The 23,200-nt window shown below is 42.8% G+C and overlaps 2 protein-coding genes across 3 annotated transcripts in view; both read left to right on the top strand.

Moving 5' to 3' along the window:
* Positions 1-535: 535 nt before the first annotated feature.
* Positions 536-19,537, top strand: UBXN2A (UBX domain protein 2A). Of its 2 annotated transcripts, none has more exons than XM_075497831.1 (7): positions 536-672; positions 4,698-4,752; positions 6,209-6,344; positions 8,174-8,283; positions 9,868-10,008; positions 14,962-15,126; positions 18,383-19,537. In XM_075497831.1, exons 2-7 carry the CDS (start codon positions 4,712-4,714, stop codon positions 18,669-18,671), a joined length of 882 nt encoding a protein of 293 aa, XP_075353946.1. In that variant the 5' UTR covers positions 536-672; positions 4,698-4,711; the 3' UTR covers positions 18,672-19,537. The 2 variants fall into 2 exon arrangements, with proteins under 2 accessions (XP_075353946.1, XP_075353947.1); XM_075497832.1 differs by lacking the exon at positions 536-672 and adding an exon at positions 4,149-4,167.
* A 2,914-nt stretch (positions 19,538-22,451) lies between these two features.
* The window catches only part of MFSD2B (MFSD2 lysolipid transporter B, sphingolipid), a 40,816-nt gene continuing 40,067 nt past the window's right edge, over positions 22,452-23,200 (top strand). Inside the window, exon 1 of the mRNA XM_075497830.1 lies at positions 22,452-22,729. Coding sequence (XP_075353945.1) covers positions 22,682-22,729 — 48 coding nt within the window. The 5' untranslated portion in view covers positions 22,452-22,681. The remainder of the gene's footprint in view (positions 22,730-23,200) is intronic.

The following is a 23,200-nucleotide window of genomic DNA, read 5'->3' as shown; positions in this document are numbered from 1 at the left end:
TCTGGCCAAGACACTGGGCCCATTCTCCGCTATTGTGGACGCTCGCTGAATGCCGCTTTTTGTCCTTTCCCGTGGGCAGACAGACATAGAAACTGTAGCTTTTGTTCTTCGGTCAGGAGGAGAAATCTGCCTTTGCGGTAGAACACGTTGGCCTGGCAGACAGAGGTTTATCCGCCCCTGAAAGGGCGACAGCAGCCCCTTGCACAGCGACGCGAGCCACAGCTGCGGTGCTGCACCAGGCCCCTGCCCGGATATTTTGCCCCCTGCCCTCAGAGGAGCCGCAGTGGTGCGAGAGGGGCCCGGCTCGTTCGGGCGGGCAGCACCGAGCCGTCAGTCCCGCCAGCGCTTGCCTCTCCCCGGGAGGGCGGGGCAGCGCAGCCCCTGGGGAAGCTGCCTTCCCCCCGCATACGCGGGTGCGGATCCCCGCGGAGCCCCACTCGCGACGGGGCACAGCTGCCCCCGCGCCCCCCCCCCGACATGGCGCCCGAAACCCCGCCCCTCGGGTGGCGGGGGCGGAGCTCCCGCGCCCGCCCCGCCTCGCCCGGTCCGGGCGGGGGCAGCGAGTGCCCCGGCCGCTGGCGGCCGCGCGTGCGCGCTGGGGCGCGGGACACTGACGAGTTGGCGCGGCGGGGAGGCCGGTGCCGGGCTGCCGCTACCGCGGCGGGCGGGCGGGTGAGTGAGTGAGTGAGTGAGTGAGTGAGTTGCTGCGGGGAGCGGCTGGGCCGGGGGAGCGCGTTCCGCCGAGCCGGCGCTCCCTCGGCTCCGACCGGAGCTTGAACTTTGCTTCGCGGCCGTCCCTGGGGCCGTCTTGAGGGGGAGGGCGGGCCGACCGACCCTTCCCGCTGCCTCCGCCCGGCGCTTCGCCCCGCTCCGCCGGCGGCCCTCGGTCGCGTCCCGCGTGGAGTGGGGCGTCAGCGTGAGGCGTCCCTCGGCGCGGGCTGGGCGGGGGGGTCGTTGCCCGGCCCCTTTCTCGGGCACGGTGGGGCGTTACTCCTCCGCCTTGCTCCCACGTTATTGTCTCATCGTCTCTAAAAATACCTCGCTGGCTGCCCACCGCGTCGGCGAGCTGGCGTGGGCTGCCGCTCGGGCGGGGCGTATTTTGGGCAAGGGTTTTGTCAGGAGGCGCGGAGCGTCTGCTTCGTGTGCCGCCGCGCTGCGCGGGCAGAGCCCGGCCTCTGCAGCAGGAGCGCAGATAAGCTCAGGCGCTGGCAGCGCGGGGTGGGGGGCAGGTTTCTGTCCAAAATGCACAGCCCTTCTAGCCAGCTGGAGAGGAAATGTGTATGCTGTGACTTTTACCTGAGCATATCAGTCACGTTCAGCCCATTAGGTTTTATGCTCATCTTGCTTTTAATTTGCGCTCGCCTTTTCTCTGTAGCTGCTGGTTTCTTTGTCGCATGGTACAGTGCAGTTTTCAGTCATAATTTCCGCCTGGTGTAGTGATAGACTGCGCTCTGCCGTAACCAGCTTTCAACTTGAGAAGTTTACTTTCTGCCAAAGTTAGTAAGGCAGGCTTGCGTGGGGGAGAGGGGGCTGTGTGTGCTTGCCTGAATATTTCTGTCCTTCAGAGCAAAGAAAGCATCAAAGGTAGTTTCTGTTTTGTTTTTCTTGCACTAAAATAACTGGCTGTGTGGGCTTAACAATGTTGAGCACAAAAATATCAGCTGAAACTAGTGTGTCTAGAACTGTGTAGGTGAGAGCTGCTTGTTTCAGAGACCTGGCAGTGAAAGGCCACTGCTGGGTAAGTGGCCTGTCCCCCGTGGAGCCGGTCGCAGGGATGGAGCCTTGAGGTGCGTGGAAAGTCCTTGGGGCAGGAGAAGCCAATCTGTGCTGGGAAAGCCCAGGAATATCCTACCACAGTTAACAGATGTAGCTGTGGTGGGCTGCTGGCAGCTTCAGCTTCTTCCTTTTTTTAAAATTTCCAGAGGTGGATGTCCAGTTCTGTGTTACTTTTTATCACAGACACAAAAAATAGTACCAAAACTCTTAATATTTTATGTGACGTCTGGGGACATCTATCAGAAGTTGGTGGGAGAGGTTGTTTGTGCTAGGTGAGTTGGCTTGCTGAGCTAAAGTGCTTGCAGTGCAGTCTGATCTCTATCTCCTAATGGCTTTTTGGTCATAATAAACATCAATACGCTGTATAGGCTGAGTTCTTTACCTTGATAGATTAACGCAAACATTTCTTCAAAGTGTAATTGCTGTTGTCCTTTAGAAGGAACAGCGACTTTCACAGCTGACCAGTTTTGAATACTACTCATGCAGGTTTGAGACCAGCCTAATGTAGCAAAAGAATTAATTTGAAGAGCTGCTTCATTATGTCTGTCTCTTTTTAACAGCTCTGATGACAAGTCACAGAGAATCAACAAAAGCAGATGGCTAGAGGTGGCTCTTGTTGCTTTGGGGAGTAGTCTATTGAATAGTGACAGATTAGAAGATAAGCACATTAGCACAAAGTAATTTTTTGTGTTTTGTGTTAAAGCGTGGTAAAACTTAATTTGTGAGAAGTTTGAAAAATTACGGTTTTTAAGCACTCTTAAATTCACTATACCTACTTGATACTGAAAGTTCATTTTGTCCAGGTGGAGGTACAAAGTTCCATGTACAGTGATCAGATATGCTTATAGGGTCGTAATGCACCAGCACAGGCTTGCCTGATACAGATAATGCTCTGGCAGAATGTTTTTGGGGGTGAGCGGGAAAAGACTACTGTTGTAGTAGTCACTTTAGCATTGGTATCAAGGCTTGTTGAAGCCTTAGGCCGCAAGCTGTGAACTTTCACCTAGATTCACTGACCATACACTGAACTTTTACTTGGCTACATGACAGAAGGCCCCGAAACCAGTGCAAACCAGGGAGATAAGGAAGCTTCAACCTTCACAGAAGTTACAACCTTAGAGATAAGAGAAGAATCAGCCTGCCTAGAGACAATGAAAGGGCCCGGTGAAGAACGGGAAGACCCCAGACCCTAATACCATTGGTCCGAACTGTCTCCTGAGGGGAGGGGAATTTGAATTGTAAGGGTATAATTGCCCACGGATTTCTTTGTTCTGGGTCCCTCTCTGGAGGCACCCAGCTTGAGCTGTTTTCACCGCTGTACCAATCAATAAATTCATCTGGCGTACGTCGTATCAGAGACTCTGCTTTGAGAAACCTCGGGTCGAGCCAGAGAGGAGAGAAAGCACCCGAGAGTGAGAATGTGTGTGAGCGAGGAGTCGAAAAGGGGCACCCGTCAGCTGGGTGGAGCTGCCGCTGCGAAGGGACTCTGGTCCTAGCAGTTAAAGTCTCGGGTGGTGTGTGTGCGACTCCCTGAATGGTGTGGGAATGCTCAGGCAGCGGTTTCTCCTTTAGCACTACCGCATCTTCTGTGACATGTCAAACGTGTGCCAAGTATAATGTTTTGACCTAATGGATAACAGCATTGATTAAATTGAAGGCTGCCTAAACTTTAAAACCTGTTATGGACATACTGACTGAAGTTCTTTGGTCGTTATGGGGGTTTTCTGAAGGCTTATATACTTTTCTACAGAACGTGTCTCACAAGGATTTAACTTTCAAGATGAAAGAATAGCAATATGAACCTCCTGAGGAACATGAATTAGTACTGAATAACTGAAGGGGTTTTTTTTTGGTAGTGCTGCAGTGAATGTTGTTTCCCTCCTAACCTCTCCATCTTGTTAAATTAGATGTCAAGACCACTTAAAATTTATTTTAGTCTTGCTGTGCATACTACTTTTTCTGGAGTATGATGGCTGTCACTGCTTAGTTTGCTCTCTAAAAGCCACGCACAATATAATGACTTGGTCCCAAACCTGCCAGGAGCAGAACGTTATCTGTGTAACCTGTACCCAGTGGTCTTCAGGAATAACTCTCTAAACACAGTTGCAACTTAAAATTTCTGTTCTCCTGGGGGCTTGTCTAATTTTAGAGTGATTTTATTTTTTTAAGGGTGTTTTTGGGAGTCTCTACCTTTTTGTGACTTCCTATAATTTTTTTCAGAGAGCTCAGAAGTGAGTGGATGAGATCAGTGTGGCGTTCTTCATTTCTTTTGACTCGGCAGACTAATCCTGTAGTATATTTAATACTTGCAAATCTAGATTTTCTTTCCAGCTAAATGGTAGACTAGAAATGTAATTTGCAGTTTCTGAGATGCTGCACCAATATGTCAAGGTATGGTAGGAAGAGGAACCTGAGAAATCTTTCACCTTTTGATAATGCACACTATTAAGGTGAAGGTCCTTAGAATGCCTGCAGTGGCAGTGCAGGTTTTGTGCAACGGTCTCATAGTGTTGTGAAAAATCAGGGGAGTTTAAATCATGCCGCTCAGAAAAGGAATGTGATATTTTTTCCTTGTTTAGCATAAGTATGGGTATGTATTTTCAATTCACATGATTATTGTGGAATTTATTTTGTACATCTATGAAAAGTAATCTTCCTTTTGAATGTCTGAAACCGATGCATGGTTCGTGTGTCATTAAATTAGAAACTGCAGGAAAACAAAGAACCATCTGGAGACTTGGTGGGGGGGAGGTTGAGGTTTCTGGTTAAATGTATTATCAACACAGGAAAAACTATGAAGAGTGTTTCAGCTACAAAAGGAGGCAAAATGTGCTGGGCATTTTGTCTCATTATTTTTGGGGGGGGTTGTTTGTTTTTTTTTTTGTTTTTTTTTTTTTAAACCATCTTCTTTTCATAATTAGGTGAAGCACCAAGAATGAAAGATATGGACAATATCAAAACTGTAAAGAAAGAATGGTAGGTGCCAGTTTCCCCCTCCCCCTTTTTCCTCTTCCTTTTGTATTGCTCTTTGTGTGTCCTGTTACGACTTTTCAAACTTTATGTTAAATTTTTAAATTTTAAATTTTTTTTCTGTATCCACCTGTTCCACATACACTGAAGTTTTCAAAAAAATATGTTGTTTTGCTAAAAGATTTTTCACATACATGGAATGTTTCCTAGATGCAAGAAGCTGCATAAGTATTTTTATTTAAAATAGAAAGGCAGCCTTACAAATTGCTAACTCGCTGTGCACCTCTACATTTGATATGGAGGTGTTTGGTTTTCCAATTATGTTTCCGAGGTAAAGCATAGTGAATATCTAGATTAATGCTTCAAGTTTCTTTTGTTCTATTAGAAAACTAAAATGGGGACAGCATACTTTTGAAATTTCTTCTTTAATGTTGTTGAGTTTTTTCTTTTGTTTAAAGATGTTAATCTGTAGGGATTCTTAGTGTTGCATAGATACACTGGGAACAATTCCTTTTTATGCAAATGTATCTAATTACCATTCAAGTAAGCATTGCTGCTCTTGAATTCAATGCAGAGTTTTATGTAAAACTGGATATTTTTCAAGAGCTGGGATTTTTTTTTTCCTGAATTGCTTAAAATAGACTTTTCTGAATCTCCAATAGGAATAACTCCTGCAATGTTTACCAAAAGCTGCATAATCCTCTTACTATGCAAAGAACCTGAACTGAAAGATAATCATTCATTCAGGTTGCATATTTCTGCATTTTGATTGGTGAAAATCTAACAGAAACAGCTGTCACATATACAATGTTCTATAAAAAGATGTGGTTGATGCATCTTTTTTAATACTCTGGCAGTCTCCACAGTATTGAAGTCTTCTATTGTGTTTCTTCAGGGTGCTCAAGTGGTGTTGAGTCACTTGTTCTTGAGTTTCTCTAATGTACTTTCAAAGACAGTAATGGTGGTTCTGGGATGGTGCTGGGAATGGGGAGGTTCAAGTGGGGGTGGGGGAGTAAATCCTAGGGCAATTTTCTTGTATGTGGTTTTTAAAACTTATGGCAAAGGAAGTCACCCAAGCATATATAATGGAAATGCTTTAAGGAAGGCCCTTCATTGCGGCACAGTTAAGTGTTTGATGGTCTGAATTAGAAGTATGAATCCTCTAACTTGCATTCCTTGCTCTGACACCAAATTTAGAAGCTTCTGCATAGATGAATTAGCCTTTTCTATTGTCATTCTGTAACTTATCCTTCTGAAGTGCAAATAGTAGCAGTTAGAGATTCGTAAGAAGTTTCTAGAAAAGGCACAATGCAAAGTTGACCTGATGTTTTGTAACAACCACGCAAGCTGGGTGCGGGGGAGCATGCCTTTTATATCTCTTGGTACTGAACTTCTAGGGTAACTGCTTGTCTTCTAATCTGTTCTCTGAGGCGTCATTTTTACTTATGTCTTTGTTCTGCAGGATGTGTAAATCAGGAACGGATGATCAGACTTTGAATGGTACAGAACAAAACTGTGACTACTTTGTAGATAACCTTTTTGAAGAAGCTCAAAAGGTTGGTGCTATATGTATGCCCCCAACTACAGTCAAGAACCAGGTAGGCGGTGAAGAAAAGATACTCGTGTTTAACATAACAGCACTCCAGGAGTACTCTGGAAAACAAATGCAAGAAGTCCAGCAGTCTTATCCAGTACATCTGTAAATAAATGCGCACAGAATTCGGACAGCAGTAGGAGCAATCTCCCATCTCATAGTCAACCAGGCCTATGCTTCTGTGCTTCTGGCTCTTACTATTTTATAGTGGTTTTAGTGTTGTTCGAGGACTTACGCTGGCATTGGCGAATGCACTTCTGCTTTATTAGTAAGGAGAGCGAGCTGATCAGGTGGTGCAAGGAATGACAACTACTTTTACATAAGAAATTGTTTAAAGAGTTGCAGCCTTCTTATGCAGAGGCATAGACCAATTCTTTTAATTTGCTCTCATTTGTATAGTTGTGGTAGTAGTGGGGTGTCTAGTGGGGTTTGTATGCAATGATTCTGTCCTTTTCATATTTTTCTGTTACTCCCCAAAGACTGGTAAGGGGCTGGAGAAAAGGCTATGTGGAACAAAGATGTCAAGGAGAAATTTGGAGTGGGCGTTGCTGGAAATTACGTTCATGGATCCCCAGCTGAGTCTGGGAGAAAAGGCATGTCAGGAGCAATACCTTAAATTGCAGTTCTGTAATAGTGTTCCATGGCAGTACTTGTGTCAATGTCTAAATGGGAAGTTGGTGTGGAATAATTAGTCCACGTTAAACTTGCATACTGGTTCACTGTAGAGGAACCTTCCCATGATGAGAACTCCTTCCATATGCATTGGTGCCATGAGACACAAGACTTTTAAAGGAATCTAATCTTGCTAAGTGCTGTATACCTTTTTGACAGATTACCTAACCAAATGAGAAGGAATTTTATTCAGCAGTTTGCACATGCTGTGTATTTATGTAACAATCATCTTCTAACAAGTCAAACTGCAAAAAAGAAAAAAAAAAAAAAAAAGAAAAAATTGTCAAGTACTATCAAGCCTAGTTCAAACTAATTTCCAGCTGAGGTGAATTCTGCATTTGTACATGCTTCATATACCTCACATGTGGCCAAGTACCAAGTATCTGTCAAGACAATGTTATTTCAGGGACCAGACCTAGATGATCAAATGCTTCCTGAAATGGCATGGCGCATAAATATGAAAATGCAATCCCATGTTAAAGTTGGAGAGATTTCAGTGAACAGCGTGAAGGCTACAAGTTGAAGTAGTGGATGTTCTGTGGCAAAGTTAATGAATTACTGAGAATTTATTTTTTCATTGCCCTAACACCAAGGTTTTGAATATACCCAGGAATTCCAGGGTAGCATAAATGTATGACTGTCTGAAAGTAAATTTTCTGATACTTGCTGCATTTCCTAAGTGAAAGGCTTCTGCATGCATTATCTCAATGCTTTACTTTCAGAAAATCCTCCTGAATGATCAGAATCAAGGCTTTACCCTAATAAATCCCCAGCTGGACTATTCTGGTAGTTGGTGTTCCAACACCAGGCATGTGTGCTCTCAAATTAGCTCTTGAAGAGTTGCAGCTGGCTGGGATCTTCCAGCTCTTTTTTTTTTTTTTTTTTTTCCCCCTGCTGAATTGAAGGAGTATTCTTGACCTAGGAAAGCAACATGATTGGGAGAAGGTTTATTTCTAACCCTGATTGACACAAGATACTCAGAAATGTCACTTACCCCTTGCAGTTGCTCTGCCTGTTGGCACAGGGCCAAAACAGATTACAGTGAGCCTTCTCTCAGTATTTTTAGTCCATGCAGTGGATGATTTACAGTCATAGGGTACCGAGGGTATTCCAAGCTGGTTTTACATCAGTGTTATAATGAGAACTGTTCTTACTTTATAGGTTGATGTAATCATTAAACTTTGGAAAAATGGGTTTACAGTAAATGACAGTGAACTTAGGAGCTACACTGATGTTGCAAACCAGGAGTTCTTGGACTCCATTAAAAAAGGGTAAGTGAGTTTTGTGTTCTTAATCAGCCTGAGTTAATGTGCTTTGGATAGCACTTAGCTTATGCTCTAAATTTTTTACATAGCTGTTTGGCTTTGCTGCACTGCAGTATCCCTGTAGGAGTGTAGGCCACTGCCTGTCTCAGTTCCTGCAGTGCTAATGGCTGTTTTAACATCAACAAGTTTAATATAGCTTTCAATTGCAGTAGTCGTACAGTTGCTGATGAAATAGATAAAAGTGAGTGTTGGTAGGGGACACAGCAGGTGCAGAATGAAATAAAGAATAAATCAGAGTGCCCGGTAAGAGCTACTGATCAAATGGTACTTTGACTAACGAACTCAATGCACAAGTGGTTGAGCATTTCTGGTTTTATGGTCTTTGTTTTCTTTTTATTGGTGAAAAGCCTTAAGTAGGCACAGTTGCTCCATGTAACATCAAGAAACTCTGATCAGTCTTAAATTTCAGACATTTTTCCTAGTACAAACTTGCTATTTCAGTCATTTGTGTGTGTATAGCAATCTTACTTTTATCCCCCTGTTAAAAATGAGCATGCTATCCTGATTTCTGCTAGTGACTACAGTGTTGCTTTAAAAAGCAGGTTGACCATACAAACCAATGTGATTTTGAGCCTTTAATTTGTAGTCTCCATTTGTATGGGGTGAGGAAACAGAGGAGAATATAATTTAATAACTCCTTTCCAAGTATGCAAAATTACTTAGCCATTGTATTTTTTGTCTTTTCCATACTTTGCTAGCCCATCAAAAATACTAATTTTACACTATATTTCTCCTCTATGGCTGTCACCTCTGTTAGTTGTAATAGCCATTAACTGCATTGTTTAAAGCCCTTTGCTTTCTTTGTATGCATGCATCAAAAGTTTGCTACCTTTATTCCATTGTTTGCTTGTGAAGATGCTAATTACAAGATGGTTCCTGCATAATGGTTGATGGTAGAGAAGCACTTAGTACAGCCCTAGTGCCAGCTGAGCCCCACCACCTGAAAATGTAATATCTGCATCAAAGCTCATAGACAAAGGCATTGTTGTCTTCTGCTTAATGCAAATAAAGCATTACCAAGGTGATGTTACTGCACTAAAAAGTGTAGCTATTAGTGATGATCTAGTTTTTCAAAGCTGAGAGTCATGTTTATTTGTAATTAAACACATTGGATCTAAACTCAGTTCTTTCCCTTTAAAAGCCAATTGTCTTTTTTTCTTCTTTTTTTACTATGGGTATAAAATAATTGAACCTTTTGAAGCAATATATGGCAATACTGAACTTCCTACACATCATGTGCTTTGGAGTGGTAACTGCTGAGTAAATTTGAACCTCATTCAGCAGCTTGCATGGTGATGTCTTCTTTTATTGTTCACTGTCTATTTAATTTGCAGTTCAGGAAGTTGAAGTTGTTTGTATGTCATGCATTTAACATAACTCTTACTAAATACTTGTGAAGTTTTGTTTTTTAAAAGCATCATCCGTGAAAGGACAGACATAGAACAGTTATTAATCATTAATCTATTTTGTATACTGAAAACAGTGCAGTAGTTCTGTTTCTGACATGGGTTGTGGTTTTTTTTTCTTAAGGGAACTGCCTTTTGAGCTACAAAAAGTTTTTGATAAGGAGGAGGTGGACGTCAAAGTGGAAGATAAAAAAGATAAGGTGTATTTGTCATCAAAAAAGCCAATGTTTCATCCCTTTTCTGGACATGGTTACAGATTAGGAAGGTGAGTAGTCTGATGTGATCTATGATTGAGTAGCTGAAGGGAACTATACCTATGGTAAAGGATCTCGTAATTAAGGTTGGAAGTGACCTCTGGAGTTCTCTAATTCAAGCTCCTGCTCAAAGCAGGGTCAGCTGTGGGGACAGATGAAGTTGTTCAAGCTTTTATCCAGTTGGGCCTTGAAATCCTGTAAGAGTGGAAGCTGTGCAGGCTGCTTCAGTGCTGGACTGTCTGCATGGGAAAGAAATTTTTCCTTGTATCCAGTCTGAATGTCTCTTATTTCAATTTATGTCCACCATGAAGAGCCTGGCTCCATCTTCCTCATGGCCTCCTGTAGACCCTGGCAGGCTGCTGTTAAGTGTCCCCCCTGACACCGTGTCTTCTGCAGGCTGAACAAGCCCCTCTCCTCCAGGATGCAGCCATCTTGGTGGCCCTCCATGGAACTTGCTCCAGTTTATTGACATCTTTCTTTTATTTTGGGTACCCAATCTGAATGCAGTAATTAGGTGTGTCTAATGAGTGCTGCATGGCGGATAATCAGCTCCCACAATCTACTGGCTGTGTTCCTGTTAATATAGCCGGGATGCTGTTGGCTTTCTTTGTTCAAGGTCTCAATATTAGCAGAACTGTTTCCAGCTGAAAGGCTGTCACTCTTCTCTTCTGTGATTTAAGAGAAAAGAATCTCTTTTAAAGCTGTATGTGCAATACTTCATGTGAGAAGAGGGGACATATGACAATCCCATAAAGGGAAGTGAAGAAGTAAGAGGTTATTTTGCATTCTTTTAAAATTTCTCAGTATTTAACCATGAGTTTATTGCAGTAAGACATCTTAGCGTGTTACAGTGATCCTCTTTCCTTTACTCCATGACTCTGTTGTGGTTGGAGAGTGTCAGCCACTAATGCCAATGCTAAAAGTGGACTTGATTTAGAACCAAACAGTACTGTATTTGGGAAGGCTGTTGTAGAGGGGCAGGCCAAGAGTTAATGTATTTGATCTCTGTGACTTTTGCTTACTCCAGCCAAATTATCTGCTTCACATATCCCTGTTGAGTAAGACTTACATGCCTATAAAAGCTGACTTCAGCCTAGGGAACAGAACACATTCAATGTCAAAGAGCCTACAGGAAGCCTTCACAGGTGGGACTGCTTAGTGATATGCCCACTGGGGTTAGTAGGCTGTGGTGAAACCTTAGGTGAACAGCTTGTTTTGATTAAGTGGAAAGGGCTTGCTGCTAAGGCCCAGTGCTTGCACTGAGGGAAAGTGAAAGTGACTTGGGAAGAAACGGATGAGGCAGGGGAAGAAGATAATAATGTGCAGAGTAAGAGACTGGTGACAGTAAAGGATGACTGGTTCCAGGCTGCCTCAGAGAAGCAAGTATCTGTTTTATCCGTTTCATCTGTTTCTGTAGCACAGTCCATTCAGTTGCTACATGCTTGAGTAGATACGGTCAATAGGGAAAATCTTCCCTTGAGAGATGGATGAGATGCTGCAAGACTTGCTTTTGGTAGCACTGAAATCCTGAGCAAACGAGGGTCCAGAACTTAACCTTATTTTATCTACAAATAGACCTGTATATAGCAAAAGCAAAAAGATCTTCAGTGTGCTGGGTTTCTGCTGCTAACCAGTGCTAAGTGGTAGGTTGTTCACTTGCTTGTCGTGCTCTGTCATGCCTACAGCAAGTAATGACCTTGTTTCCCAATAGGCGAGTTAGTTTCTGGAAACATGCTATTCTGTGAATTTCGGTTGACTGGTCTTGTACACTGAGACATCCTACAACTTCACTTTTTTTTTTTCTTTATGGGCTGGATAAAATGCTTTTTTTTCCCCTACCCTTGCTGTCTATTCAGTGCTATGCTATCAGAGCCTCTTCTTTAAAGATGAGTAAATATTTTTGCTGATGTTGGAAACATGAGCTGTAAGTGCTCTTACTCCATAAACTAGTGCTCACTTCCTGACGTTAATAAATGTGCATTGCATGCATATGCTACTTTTTCAGCAGAAAAGCTTTGTGGGGAAATAGTAGTGCTGTCTGAGACCTGTAACAAGTTTAAAGCTATAGAACTCCCTTTCCACAGTTGCATTTGTGTGCTTAATCAGAAATGAGAGAGGCAAATGACTGAACAGTTTACTTCAGCTTATGACTTAGCTAAACCTCTGCTTATCAAATAAACATTTTTTTTTTAAGTCTATAGATTTTTCTGCCAGTGTTCCCAGATGGATGGATTATGTGGTGGATGAACCATTATGAATTGGTCTGTTGACTGGCTCATTAAAACTTTTGTTGGGGGAAAAATGGAGGAACTAGAGATATATTTGTTGATACAACTCAGATGAGCTTGATCCTCTCCCTTTTTATTGTACAGGAGAAACAAATGAGGCTTATCAGACCTTTCCAATATACCTTATGAACCTATATAACTAATGGGTATATTCTGTTCTACCACCATTCAGCTGCATTTAATAGTTTGGGACTATAACAAGGCTTGCAACCACACTTTTCTATTAAGTTTATCAATGCATTTTAAAGACTGCTTCAGAAGCATGTTAATTAAACTATTGACTGAAGTCCCTTGTAGTAAAGTGGGCTTGCTCTATAACCTCATTAGGGTAGAACGTTGTGTGTCAAGCTTCTTAACCATTAGTCAGGGAAAGGCATGATACGTAACCCTTGGGCTTTTTCTCTTCAGAAAATTGACAGGAGGCTCTTATGTCTCTTCGATCTTTAGTTTACATCTTCTTTTGATAATCTTATAAAAGGAATAACCCTTTAAAAGGGGTGATAATGCTTTGATCTCAGGCTAATAAGAGACTTAGATTCTTCGTTTGTGGCTTTAGTCAAAGCTCCCACCACTAGATGGCTTTATCTGTCAGTTCTACAAGAGAAGAGTCATTAAGTATAGAAATGCTGTAAACCTTGGCGAATATAGATCTTCTAACTTCTCTTGCAGCTTAGCTTAACATGTTGGCTTCAGTTGCACACATACTTGCTATTGAAAGATTCATCTCCAATGCCTACCATAAATTCTGAGATGTGACGATGAGGGAAGTCGGTTTGAGAATGACACCAAAATCTGTATCCATTGGAGACAGTTGTCTGAACTACAATTGTGACTGATGGGCTAAAATGGAGTTCAGCCCAGGCTAAACCAGACTCCTGGCAGCTGCACAGTTGACTACCTCTTCAGCCTCTGCTGTACTGGAGATGGCTAGTTCACACATGAGTGCTTATATTTCAGTGTCTGAATCTGGAACTGAACGCCACTGATCACGTAGACAGCAAAAGCTGATCATTGCTGGACTGAAGTGTGACTTGAACTTTTTTTTTTGCTCTGCTCCCGAGACTGTTTAAGATTATCTTGCTGGTGCTCAAGCTTTTTTTCTGGATCTGGAGGGCAATTAGGCTTTATTTTGTCTTGAGGTCATTGCACAGAAGCTGGGTGTGAGATAAGTAAATCAGTAGAGGCAGGTGGGTCATAGTAAGTCACCTGTACGTGGAGTACCAGAACGTTTTACAGATGTGCCTCTTGGAACCTGTTGGTGCCAAGTTCTTGTGCCCCAGCTAATTTCTGTGTAATGCAAAACAGTCAATTCTGTGCCTTTTGTCTGCCTCCAGTTGCAGTGAACATCTCTTATCACTTGGTTGGGAATGAGATTCCTTGATGCTCATTCTTTTTGTAGTTTCAATGGAAGAAATAAAAAGTGCCTCTACTGGCTGATAGCCCAGAAGTTAGGGCACTTAACTAGGCAGTGGGTGATAAGCGTTTTTGAAATACCTCAGACTGAGAAAGACTTGAGCCCCAGACTTTTTAGCCTGAATATATTAAGTCATTAGCTATCTTTGTTTTAATAAATTGGCTGTGACTTTTCTGCCTTATGATTAAACTAAGACAGGTACAAGAACATAAGGATGCAAGGATGGGGTTTGTGTGCAAAGCAGATGTAGTATTGTTAAGGCTGTTATTCTATGGCCGTTGGTTACCGACTTCTCTCTCAAGAAACAGTAACTCATCAATTTTCTGTGCAAAGACAAAGCTTTTCCGCAAAGCACCATGAAGCGTTCATGTAGTTAGTGACCACAGTTGAGCTCAGAGAAGAAATGGTAACTCCCTAAATCACCGCTACTGTTTTGCCAGCAAACATCTGGTTGTACTGACATGAGCTGAGGATGTGCCCATTGGATCAGGCCTTGTGATGACTTAAACAGTACATGCTGAACAAGCTTAGTCCTGAAAGAAGCACTAAGGTCTAGACATTTCTTCAGAATAAAAATTTTGCCAGTAATTTTTTTTTTTTACAACCACACACTTGGACTGAGGTACCTCTATTCTGTTAAGTCATTTTATGGATCTTTGCCCTTATGGTAGGGTCAGCTGTCAAAAGTGCCTTAGAAAAAAACCCAAAATCTAAGTGCTGTGTGCATCAGCCTGGATTTTCATATTAAGTCAATTTCTCTGATAGATGAGTAATGCTTCTAAGCTGAAATAGATGATGCTGGGGTCTAAATCAAGGCTAACAACATTCAGTTAAATTGAATTACTGTAATCACATTACAGTGAAAATTAACATTGAGTATGCAAATTCAGTACTCAAACCCCTTAAAGTTTCACCTGTGTGATTAGAGTACAAAAAAAATGCACGAATCTTCAGACTGTTTCATCTCTTGTGTATTTGTATTTAATCCTTTGATACTTAAGTTCCCTTCCATCTTGTAAAAATGTTTAACACGAGCAAACTGAAATTCTTTAGCATGTTGAAGTCTTCAAGAGAAAGTATTGGCATACAGTTAAAAAAAAAAAAAGCTGACATTTATGTCAGTATTCCTGTATTTGTTAAAAAGAGAAGTCATCAATGCACCCTGATACAGGGCAGAAAGCTCCAGAAGCAGAGGCCTGGAGGGAGGTTCAAGCTTACATGTGTGCACAGAAGGCATAACCTCGTATGGCTTTTCTTTTCAGTGCTACTCCAAGGATAATCTCTAAAGCAAGAGATGATCATCAAGGACCTGACAACAAAAGACACCTGCCGTTAGTACCCTTAAATGATTTGGAGCCTATCACTAACATCCAGATCTGGTTAGCTGATGGGGAAAGGATAATTCAGAAATTCAACGTTTCTCATAGGTAAGATTTATTTCAGCACTGTCATATGTATTTGCATCTGAACTATTTGTCCTATGCCTGTACGCATAAGTCTCTAATTTCTGTGAATAATCTACCTCCTGAATAATCTACCTCAATTCACTTAACATTGGACTGCTGTTCACAGAATCACAGAATCGTATAGGTTGGAAAAGACCTTTAAGATCATCGAGTCCAACCGTAAACCTAACGCTACCAAGACCACCACTATACCATGTCCCTAAGCACCTCATCCAAACGTCTTTTAAATACCTCCAGGGATGGAGACTCCACCACTTCCCTGAGCAGCCTGTTCCAGTGCTTGATAACCCTTTCAGTGAAGAAAAATTTCCTAATATCCAGTCTAAACCTCCCCTGGCGCAACTTGAGGCCATTTCCTCTTGTCCTATCAGTTGTTACCTGGGAGAAGAGACCGACCCCCACCTCTCTACACCCTCCTTTCAGGCAGTTGTAGAGAGCAATAAGGTCTCCCGTGAGCCTCCTTTTCTCCAGGCTAAACAGTCCCAGCTCCCTCAGCCGCTCCTCATAAGACTTCTGCTCCAGAAGTATGTATCAGTTCAGCTGTATCCAGAAAACCTCCTTTCAAATTTTGAGAAATCTTTTAGCTGACAAGAGAGGAGCGTAAGAGGAATGTGAACTGATGTTAGTAGTCAGCATGTAACTGAGCATAAATGAAAATCCGAGGGAACTGTTGGAGTTCTTTGTAGGTTAGTGGTAGGTAAGGTGTATGTATTGCTCATTACTAGAGGAAACAGCTTTTAAGATGACAGATCTCACAAAATGACTATATCTGGAGCAAATTGCTTAGTAAAAAGCCTGCTATCATTGGGCATAGCACTACAGCTGGGAGCCGGAGGATGTGACTTAAAGTTGAGCCAGAGTCGGTGCACTAGGCAGGGGAGGTTCATCACCTGCATGTCAGCATGGACAGAATAGAATCCACCCAGTGTGTTTAATTCTTAATTAGTAAAATTCCCAGTTCCCAAACAGGCTTATAAATGGGGATAATGTCAGAAGGTGTCAGCACAGTGTATGTATGCAGGAGCTTTGAGAAAGTAGGATTAACTGTTTAACATTAAATTGTGGAACTACTGTCTTTAGAGACCTTTCTCAAATTTGTAATTTGAGAAATTACTCCAGTACTATACAGTCACATCATGTGGAAAGGATATGTTGCCTGTGCTTCTCTGTGAAGCAATTTAAAGTGATCATAGTTTTAATACAACCCAGGCTGCTGCCAAGGTAAACTTGTATGTCTTTGTGGCTGGTCAGAAGAAAAGCTCAGCAGTTGAAGGTTAATGACTGTAACTTTTTCTTTAACTTGTACTAATTTATTACTGTTAGTGGCCTGAGATATGAACTGAAACACTATTGCGATGTACTGTTGAAGGGTCAATTGCTGTTTTAATTCTAAATACTACTTTGGAGGGTTTAATATCTTAATTATTCCAGGTTTCACACATTTAAGTATATTTAGAAGCTTTTTGTCTTCATGGTAAATAGCAGTTTGAACAGCTGCTAAGTGCTTTTGGAGGGGAAAAAAAGTCCGAGATAAGCAGAACAACAGCCTTACTGATGCGATGCTCTTTTTGAAGTAGTTTGCAATAAATATTCCACCATAACATATCCTCTTGCCACAAGACCAGCATGTTTGTGCTGTATACAGTACTTGTGTATGACCTAATAAGAAATAGGGGGAAATCCTTTTAGAGTACATATCCTTAAACATTATGATTGCATGTATAGCACTCCTTTCAGTGGAGAAGCAGAAAATAGTCAACTATTTGTTAATTAAACTATAGGTAAATAACCTGTAGCACAGATATTGCAGTGCCTGGGTAAATTGATTACTTTTACCCTTTTGCAGATAGAATGTGTATGTGCCACAGTAACTCCTACTTTAGATATGACTTGATTACTGATGAAAGATTGAAGTTACAGCATTGGAGCAAAAGTGCGGGTAGCATTGTAATACTACAGTATGGGGAACTGAGGAGACATAAGAGTGAAGCAACTAGCAGAGCAGTGCTGTAGGAATAGCATGCATAACTCTGTCTTGAATAGTTATGTCCCTTCTTGAGCAGTTTCTAAGTTAGTGTGACCCTGGAGCATCGGATATGGAGCCTGGAAAGGAACTTGTTCATCTTAAAGCAGATAGTGGTGGCTAATTGCCTGAGTTGCTCTTGGGACCCAATGAACTTTGATATAATGCATGTAGACACTTGTAAATGTCCAACCAAAAATTTATTCCTGCTTGAGGTTTTTCAAGCTCTAGGCTTATAAAACCAAGCACTGTCTCTTAATTGAGGCCTGCCTGCACAGGAATTAGATGCTGGCTATATCTGTCCTAGTAAGTATGGCTAAGGCATGAAAATCTGGTCATGTGTGCTGCTAAACTGAGGATGGCTTTCCCCCAGCCCAGCTAGCACTTTCTCAAGGCTTGGTTGAGGTGTTAGCTCAGGTCACGGACCATTCCCTGGAGGCAGTAAACTCCATGGGCTACTGTGTGCATGGGGGAGAGGAAGGATAAGTTTAACAATTTGCTAGTAGCCAGAGTCTACCAGTTGGCCTCAGGATCAGAGAATGGGCATTGACACTATGTTTATTTTACTGGTATAGACGTATTGTCACCTTCATTTTCTAATTAAATTGGTCAATCCTGATTCTTCCACAGGAAAACCTCTGTCTTGCTCACTTGTTGCAAGGTTCTTCACACCTTAACAGGCAGCTTGAGTCTGTAATGAATTCACTGCTGCACCTGCTTTGGTAGAAGGAGACTACGTTTAGACCTAGTTAATTCATAAGCCATCCAGACAATTTTTGCAAACCCTTTTTCTTTATTATTATGGTTCTGCTACATGTACCACACACTGGTGGCATCTTTATTCTAGCTCTTGGCTACAGAAACCTCAGGTAAGAGCTCCACCAGCTGGTTAAGTAATGGTAGGCTTGTGTAACTACCATTTGAGCCATAGTGAGGCATTTGAGTGCTCGGAATAAGATTCATCCTTTTTCCCTTGGGACTGCTCTTGGAGCAGGTGAACCTTGGTCCTTGCCTCCCAACTGGATCAGGCGCTTCAGGATACCACCCCATCTATATTCCTCTATTTCTGTGCCATCAGCTATTATGTGAAGTGGATGTCTCATTCTCTTCTTGTGGGTGGCTATGTGTGTTGTGCATATGGTCTGTGTTGGGATTGGAGTGCTCTAATGCTGAGTTTTCTTTTTTTCTTCTCAGAATAAGCCATGTCAGAGACTTCATAACAAAGTATCAAGGACCAGAGGGGAGTGTTCCCTTCACACTGACTACTTCGCTGCCGTTTCGAGAGCTGCAAGATGAGACGCTCACACTAGAGGAAGCAAAGTTGCAAAATGCTGTTGTTGTTCAGAGACTTCGGAAAACAACTGAACCTTTCAGACTCTTAGTGATAAAAGCACCTGATGATGACTATAAAACTGCTGCTACACCTAATGGACAGCTCAAGAATGAGCAAAAAAACGCTAGCAAAAGTAGAAGATCAAATTAGCTTTTAACTGGCCAAAAACTGCATACAGGTGGAACTAGACAAAACCAAAAATGTAACCAGCAATATCTGGATGCACTCTCATCCTCACGTACTGTCCTCTTAGAGAGCAAAATGTGTACTGTGCTATCATCTGCTATAATAGAAGTATTTTCAACTAAATTTGGTGGTCAGAGCCTGGCTATATAACATAGCAGAGGTAACTGTACAACAGGTCATCCTTAGAATTTCCTTAGGTAGAAAGCTTGTTAGTTCTTTAATGAGTGTATCTAGGCAGAACAGTTCTCTGAGACTTAATTACTACTGATAGCACCTTTTAAGGAAAAACAGTATTTATTTTTGCACTTTAGACTAAAATGAAACTGAACTGACTGGTTTCACTTACAGTTCGGTGTAAGCTGCTGCAGTTTGCATTCTTTTCACAGTAACTTTTAGGCAACAGATGCAGGGAAGCTCACATTTGAACTCTTAACTAACTTGAAAATCTTCAATATCAGTATCTTCAGGATTTAACTTCTATCACAGGATCTGCAGTGTAATGTTCTATCAAGTCTTCATGTGGTGGTAGGTGCATGTGTGAGAAGATAGAAATGAGGTAGTCTGGTGCACACTGCATATGAAGTGCCTCAAAGTAAGCTCTGAAGGAATTGTTATTACCAATGGTTGAAGTGGTTTCTGCTTCTCTTGTGCTGCTACGGGTGTCTTACATATAGGGTAATGTTAAACTACCTAGCTCATTAGGATAGAGATCCACTTTTAGCCTTGTCACACAAAAACTTCAGCTTTTCTGGAGATTACCATACAGGAATAGAGTGGCTTAGAGGGACACAGTTGGTTTTGTACTATATATCTGTCTCTGACCAGCTGATTGAAACTTGGCCACATGCAATTAGTGTCTCAAAGATGTTGAAAATCCTTATTTGAAAACTGAGGTTTCTTCCCCTCCTCTGCCCATTTCCATCAGAATCTTTTATTTTGCTATTCATGTACTTGAGGCATACAATTTGGAGCCAACTATTCCATGTTTTGCTAAAGGAGAAATCAACATAAAGACTAAATATTTTGTACTGTGTTTGCTAAGTAGCATGTGGGTTTGTGAACGGAGCTAGAGCCTCTAAGTAAGACTTATCCTGGGGCCTTCAGTGAGTGCTGACTAGTTTGTGCTGCCTACGCAAATGGATGATTGTTGGGGTTGTACTTCTTTTGTATGGTTAAATGAAAGATGGGTTTGGGATTTCTGGGTTTGTTCTAAATAGAAAATTACTTAATTGGAGTGACTTGAATTCTATCTAAAAGTCGTGTTGCTTCAAACTAGGGGTGCACTTCATTCCCAGGGATGTAAAACTGTTTTGCTTCAGCATCTCTCCTGGTATGTTTGAGGGCAGTGAAATGAAAGTCAACTGCACAAATATCTATTCAGTGTATTCAGAAAGCAAATCTCTGAAAACTATGCAGTTAACTGTTTTCAGTGCTATAAACTTGATGTGCTACTGTATCATTCAGGTTTATGTAGCAAACAATACAACTAAATTTTCTTTGCTCTTGCACGGACTCCTCTACTGTATGAAAAGCCTACCAGATCTCCAGTAGTAGGAAGAAATGTGCAGGCAAATCCACTAGCAAAATTGAAGAGACAAGTCACCTACAGACACAGATCCAACCCTCAGTTTGGAGAGCTTCTTGAGCAGTGAATTTTACTCATCAGTGCTTTTGAATTTGTCTTAATGTGAAACTAAGTATTAGAAAAACACACATGCTTGATTGTAAGTTAAATTGTTCTTATTTAAAAGGTGCATGAAATGTCAAAGTAGCACTATACTATTCCTGCATTTGCAACATAGAAATTCAAAGAAATAATTAGTGTAAGACTAATGTGAAGGGGGGGGATATAAAATTTTAAGGTCGGTAAATCCATTTTGCTTGTTATCAAACGATCATGTTTTTGGAAAGGAGCAGTATGTATTTAGTATTTCAACATTGATTCATGTCTGCTAGCAGTATTTTAAGAGACTGGATAGCTTGATTCTGTCTGGCTATATATTGTGCTTTACTGAAATCAGCTGTTTCTGGCTGCAGCTTTGGTGTACTTGAGAGTGTATTTGCAGTTTGAAAGTGTCATGATCTTAATTACAAAATGAGAGCAAATCTTTAAAAAGTCGAGTGCTGACTGCACTAATCCCGTGTTAGACTAGAAAGTGCCTTTAAAAAAAGGCAACGAACTGTGATTGGATAACTTATTTCCTAATTTGGAGAAAATCTTTGGAATGAATACAGGGCTCTGTTAAATCTAATTGGTTTCGGTCAATTTGTAAAGACTGATTAGCTACCTGTAGTGTCTGGACAGCCTAATCTCTTGCTCAGCGTTGGAGACAGCTATTGTGCATTGGTCAAACAGCAGTAAAACTAGCTTGATCAATGCTTGAGTTTGTGAAACACACAAATACTATCAGTTATTCATTGTTTCTTCACAAGCCTTCACTATTTTGAGTAAAGCCTGTGCATTAACATAATTTACAGCAAAATTGAAATAGCCTAGAAAAGAACAAAGAAAGGAAATGTTTTCTGTTCTTTTTTCCTTTGTGAAGAAACATGCAAATGCAGGTAGCAAAGATTTAATGTGTTACGAGGATGTTGTGTGAAGAGAAAACGAAGAACCTAAATGTTGGATTTGAATGTTACATGCAAACCTTGTATCTAGCTTGGTATTTTAGAACAAATTACTTATTGGGACTAAGGGACTGAGCAGTCCACCTCTGTTTTGAAGCCCATCTGGCCTCAGCCTTTAGGGATCCCTTGGAGCCTAAAAGCTTCAAAGAGTTTTCGACAAGGCCTATTAAGGCCACAATTTCAGTTTTGCGTTGAAGATATGTTTTTAAGAAAAACTTTTAATGCCTCATTCTTTCAGAATTTTGCAAATTTGCTGTAATCATTCTTGTCAAATGAGGTTGCACAGGATTTGCATATCAGTACTTCATGGTGTAGTTTGCAGTGGCTGTCCGATAGCCACCAAGTGACCCTGTCAATAGCAAAGCTCTTTGAATCAGTCAAGCCAGGAAGCCCCGTGTGTATAGATTAGTCGTCATCTTCCCAAGACGAGCAGATCACTGAGTCTTTGTGTGCTTGTTGGTTTGTTCTCTACTCTCTGTTGAAAGAATTCATGCTTCAAAATGCAATTTTTTTTTTCTCTGATGCGGAGCACGCTTGCAAGACCATTTTCCTGTGGGCAGAGTGGTGGTGAACTTGTACTGCCTGAATAACGGTGTCAGCTCCAGGGCCTTTGAGGGCAGCAGCAGCTCTTTCCGCAGCGTGCTTCCTGGGCCAAGTGTAGTTTGTGTGTGGTCTCATGTCCAGCTGATAGAAGACAGCATTGCTGGCTGGTGTGGTTATAAATTCATATAAATCAGAAAACAGTGTATTTCTTCAAAAGGATAGAGCTGGCATTTTTAGATGTTGGATGAAAACAGCCCCAGAAACCTTCACCGTCTTATAGCTGATCCATTAAGCACCTCACTGCGGGGCCCGGCGGTAGCAGCGGCCGTCGGGGTGCGCGGCGCCTGTGAGGGGACCGGCAGGGCGGGCGCTGTGGCGGCCTTTTTCTGGACGCTCAGGCTGGTTAGCAGGCTTCCAGTACAATAAAGCCCGGGGTTTACCTCACGGACGGCTCCCGCGGCAGTCCCCGCAGGAAAGAGTCAGGCCGGCGTTGCTGCTCTCGCCGCCGGGAGCTGCCCCGCTCCTCTCCACAGGGGAAGTGGCATGGAGGGACGGAGCGTGAGGGGGTGTTCCTGCCGCCCGCAGGGCGCTCGGGGGACTCGGCTGTGCAGCCCGAGGCGGGGAGAGCGCTCCTCTCGCGGGGAATACCCGCTCCCGAGCCTGGAAGGTAGCGATAGCGCCTTTGCCCCTTCAGGGCGCTGCGTGAGGGTGAGGGAGGACGCCACCCGCTCTCCCTCGCCTTCCCTCCGCCGCCCCGCCCAGGGCACGCAGGTGTTGGACAGGGGTGGGCTGTCCGCTTTACCATGGCGGGGGCTGCAAAGGACTCCCCGGAGCGCCCGGCGGAGGAGGAGGTAAGTGGCTGGCGAGGGGGAAAGGCGGCCGTCGTGGGGCTTAAGGAGCCCCTCGGCCACAGTCCCGGGGTGGGAGCGGGGTTGGGGTGCCGGGCGTGCGGAGCCGTCCCGCCCGCGCCCTCCTGCTCCGGCGCGCTGGTTTTTATTTTCATTGCCGGTAGGTTACGGGAGAGGGGTGGGCGCTTTCGGCGGGGCTTTGGGGCAGCCTGAGCTTGCTGCTGCCGTGTTTTGTGTGGTGCTTCTGGCGCGGCGCAGCCTATCTCAGCGAGGTACCTGAAATACCTCTTAAATCCTTACCACCACCCACCTTCTCTCTCACCAAGAAGCTCTGTGTAACTCTGATATTTTCCCTCGAGTGCACTATATGATATTTACTGTCCACTTCGGCGGCAGGAAAAAGCTCATTCGCTTTCCACTTTCCCTTCCCTCCGGGGCTGTCTCTCCGATCGAGGAGAGAGGTGCGGGCGGGAG

The sequence above is a fragment of the Mycteria americana genome, chromosome 3 (genome assembly GCF_035582795.1).
Source record: "Mycteria americana isolate JAX WOST 10 ecotype Jacksonville Zoo and Gardens chromosome 3, USCA_MyAme_1.0, whole genome shotgun sequence".
Lineage (NCBI taxonomy): Eukaryota > Metazoa > Chordata > Aves > Ciconiiformes > Ciconiidae > Mycteria > Mycteria americana.
The sequence above is the reverse complement of the archived record's forward strand: the minus strand, read 5'-3'. Positions and strand labels throughout refer to the sequence as shown.

What these genes read in the sequence shown, in the direction of transcription:
- UBXN2A (XM_075497831.1), top strand. Translation starts at nt 4,712, where the DNA reads ATGAAAGATATGGACAATATCAAAACTGTAAAGAAAGAATG. An exon ending in AAAACTGTAAAGAAAGAATG is followed by an intron (nt 4,753 to 6,208) that starts GTAGGTGCCAGT and finishes TTTGTTCTGCAG; the next exon opens with GATGTGTAAATCAGGAACGG. An exon ending in CATGGTTACAGATTAGGAAG is followed by an intron (nt 10,009 to 14,961) that starts GTGAGTAGTCTG and finishes TTTTCTTTTCAG; the next exon opens with TGCTACTCCAAGGATAATCT.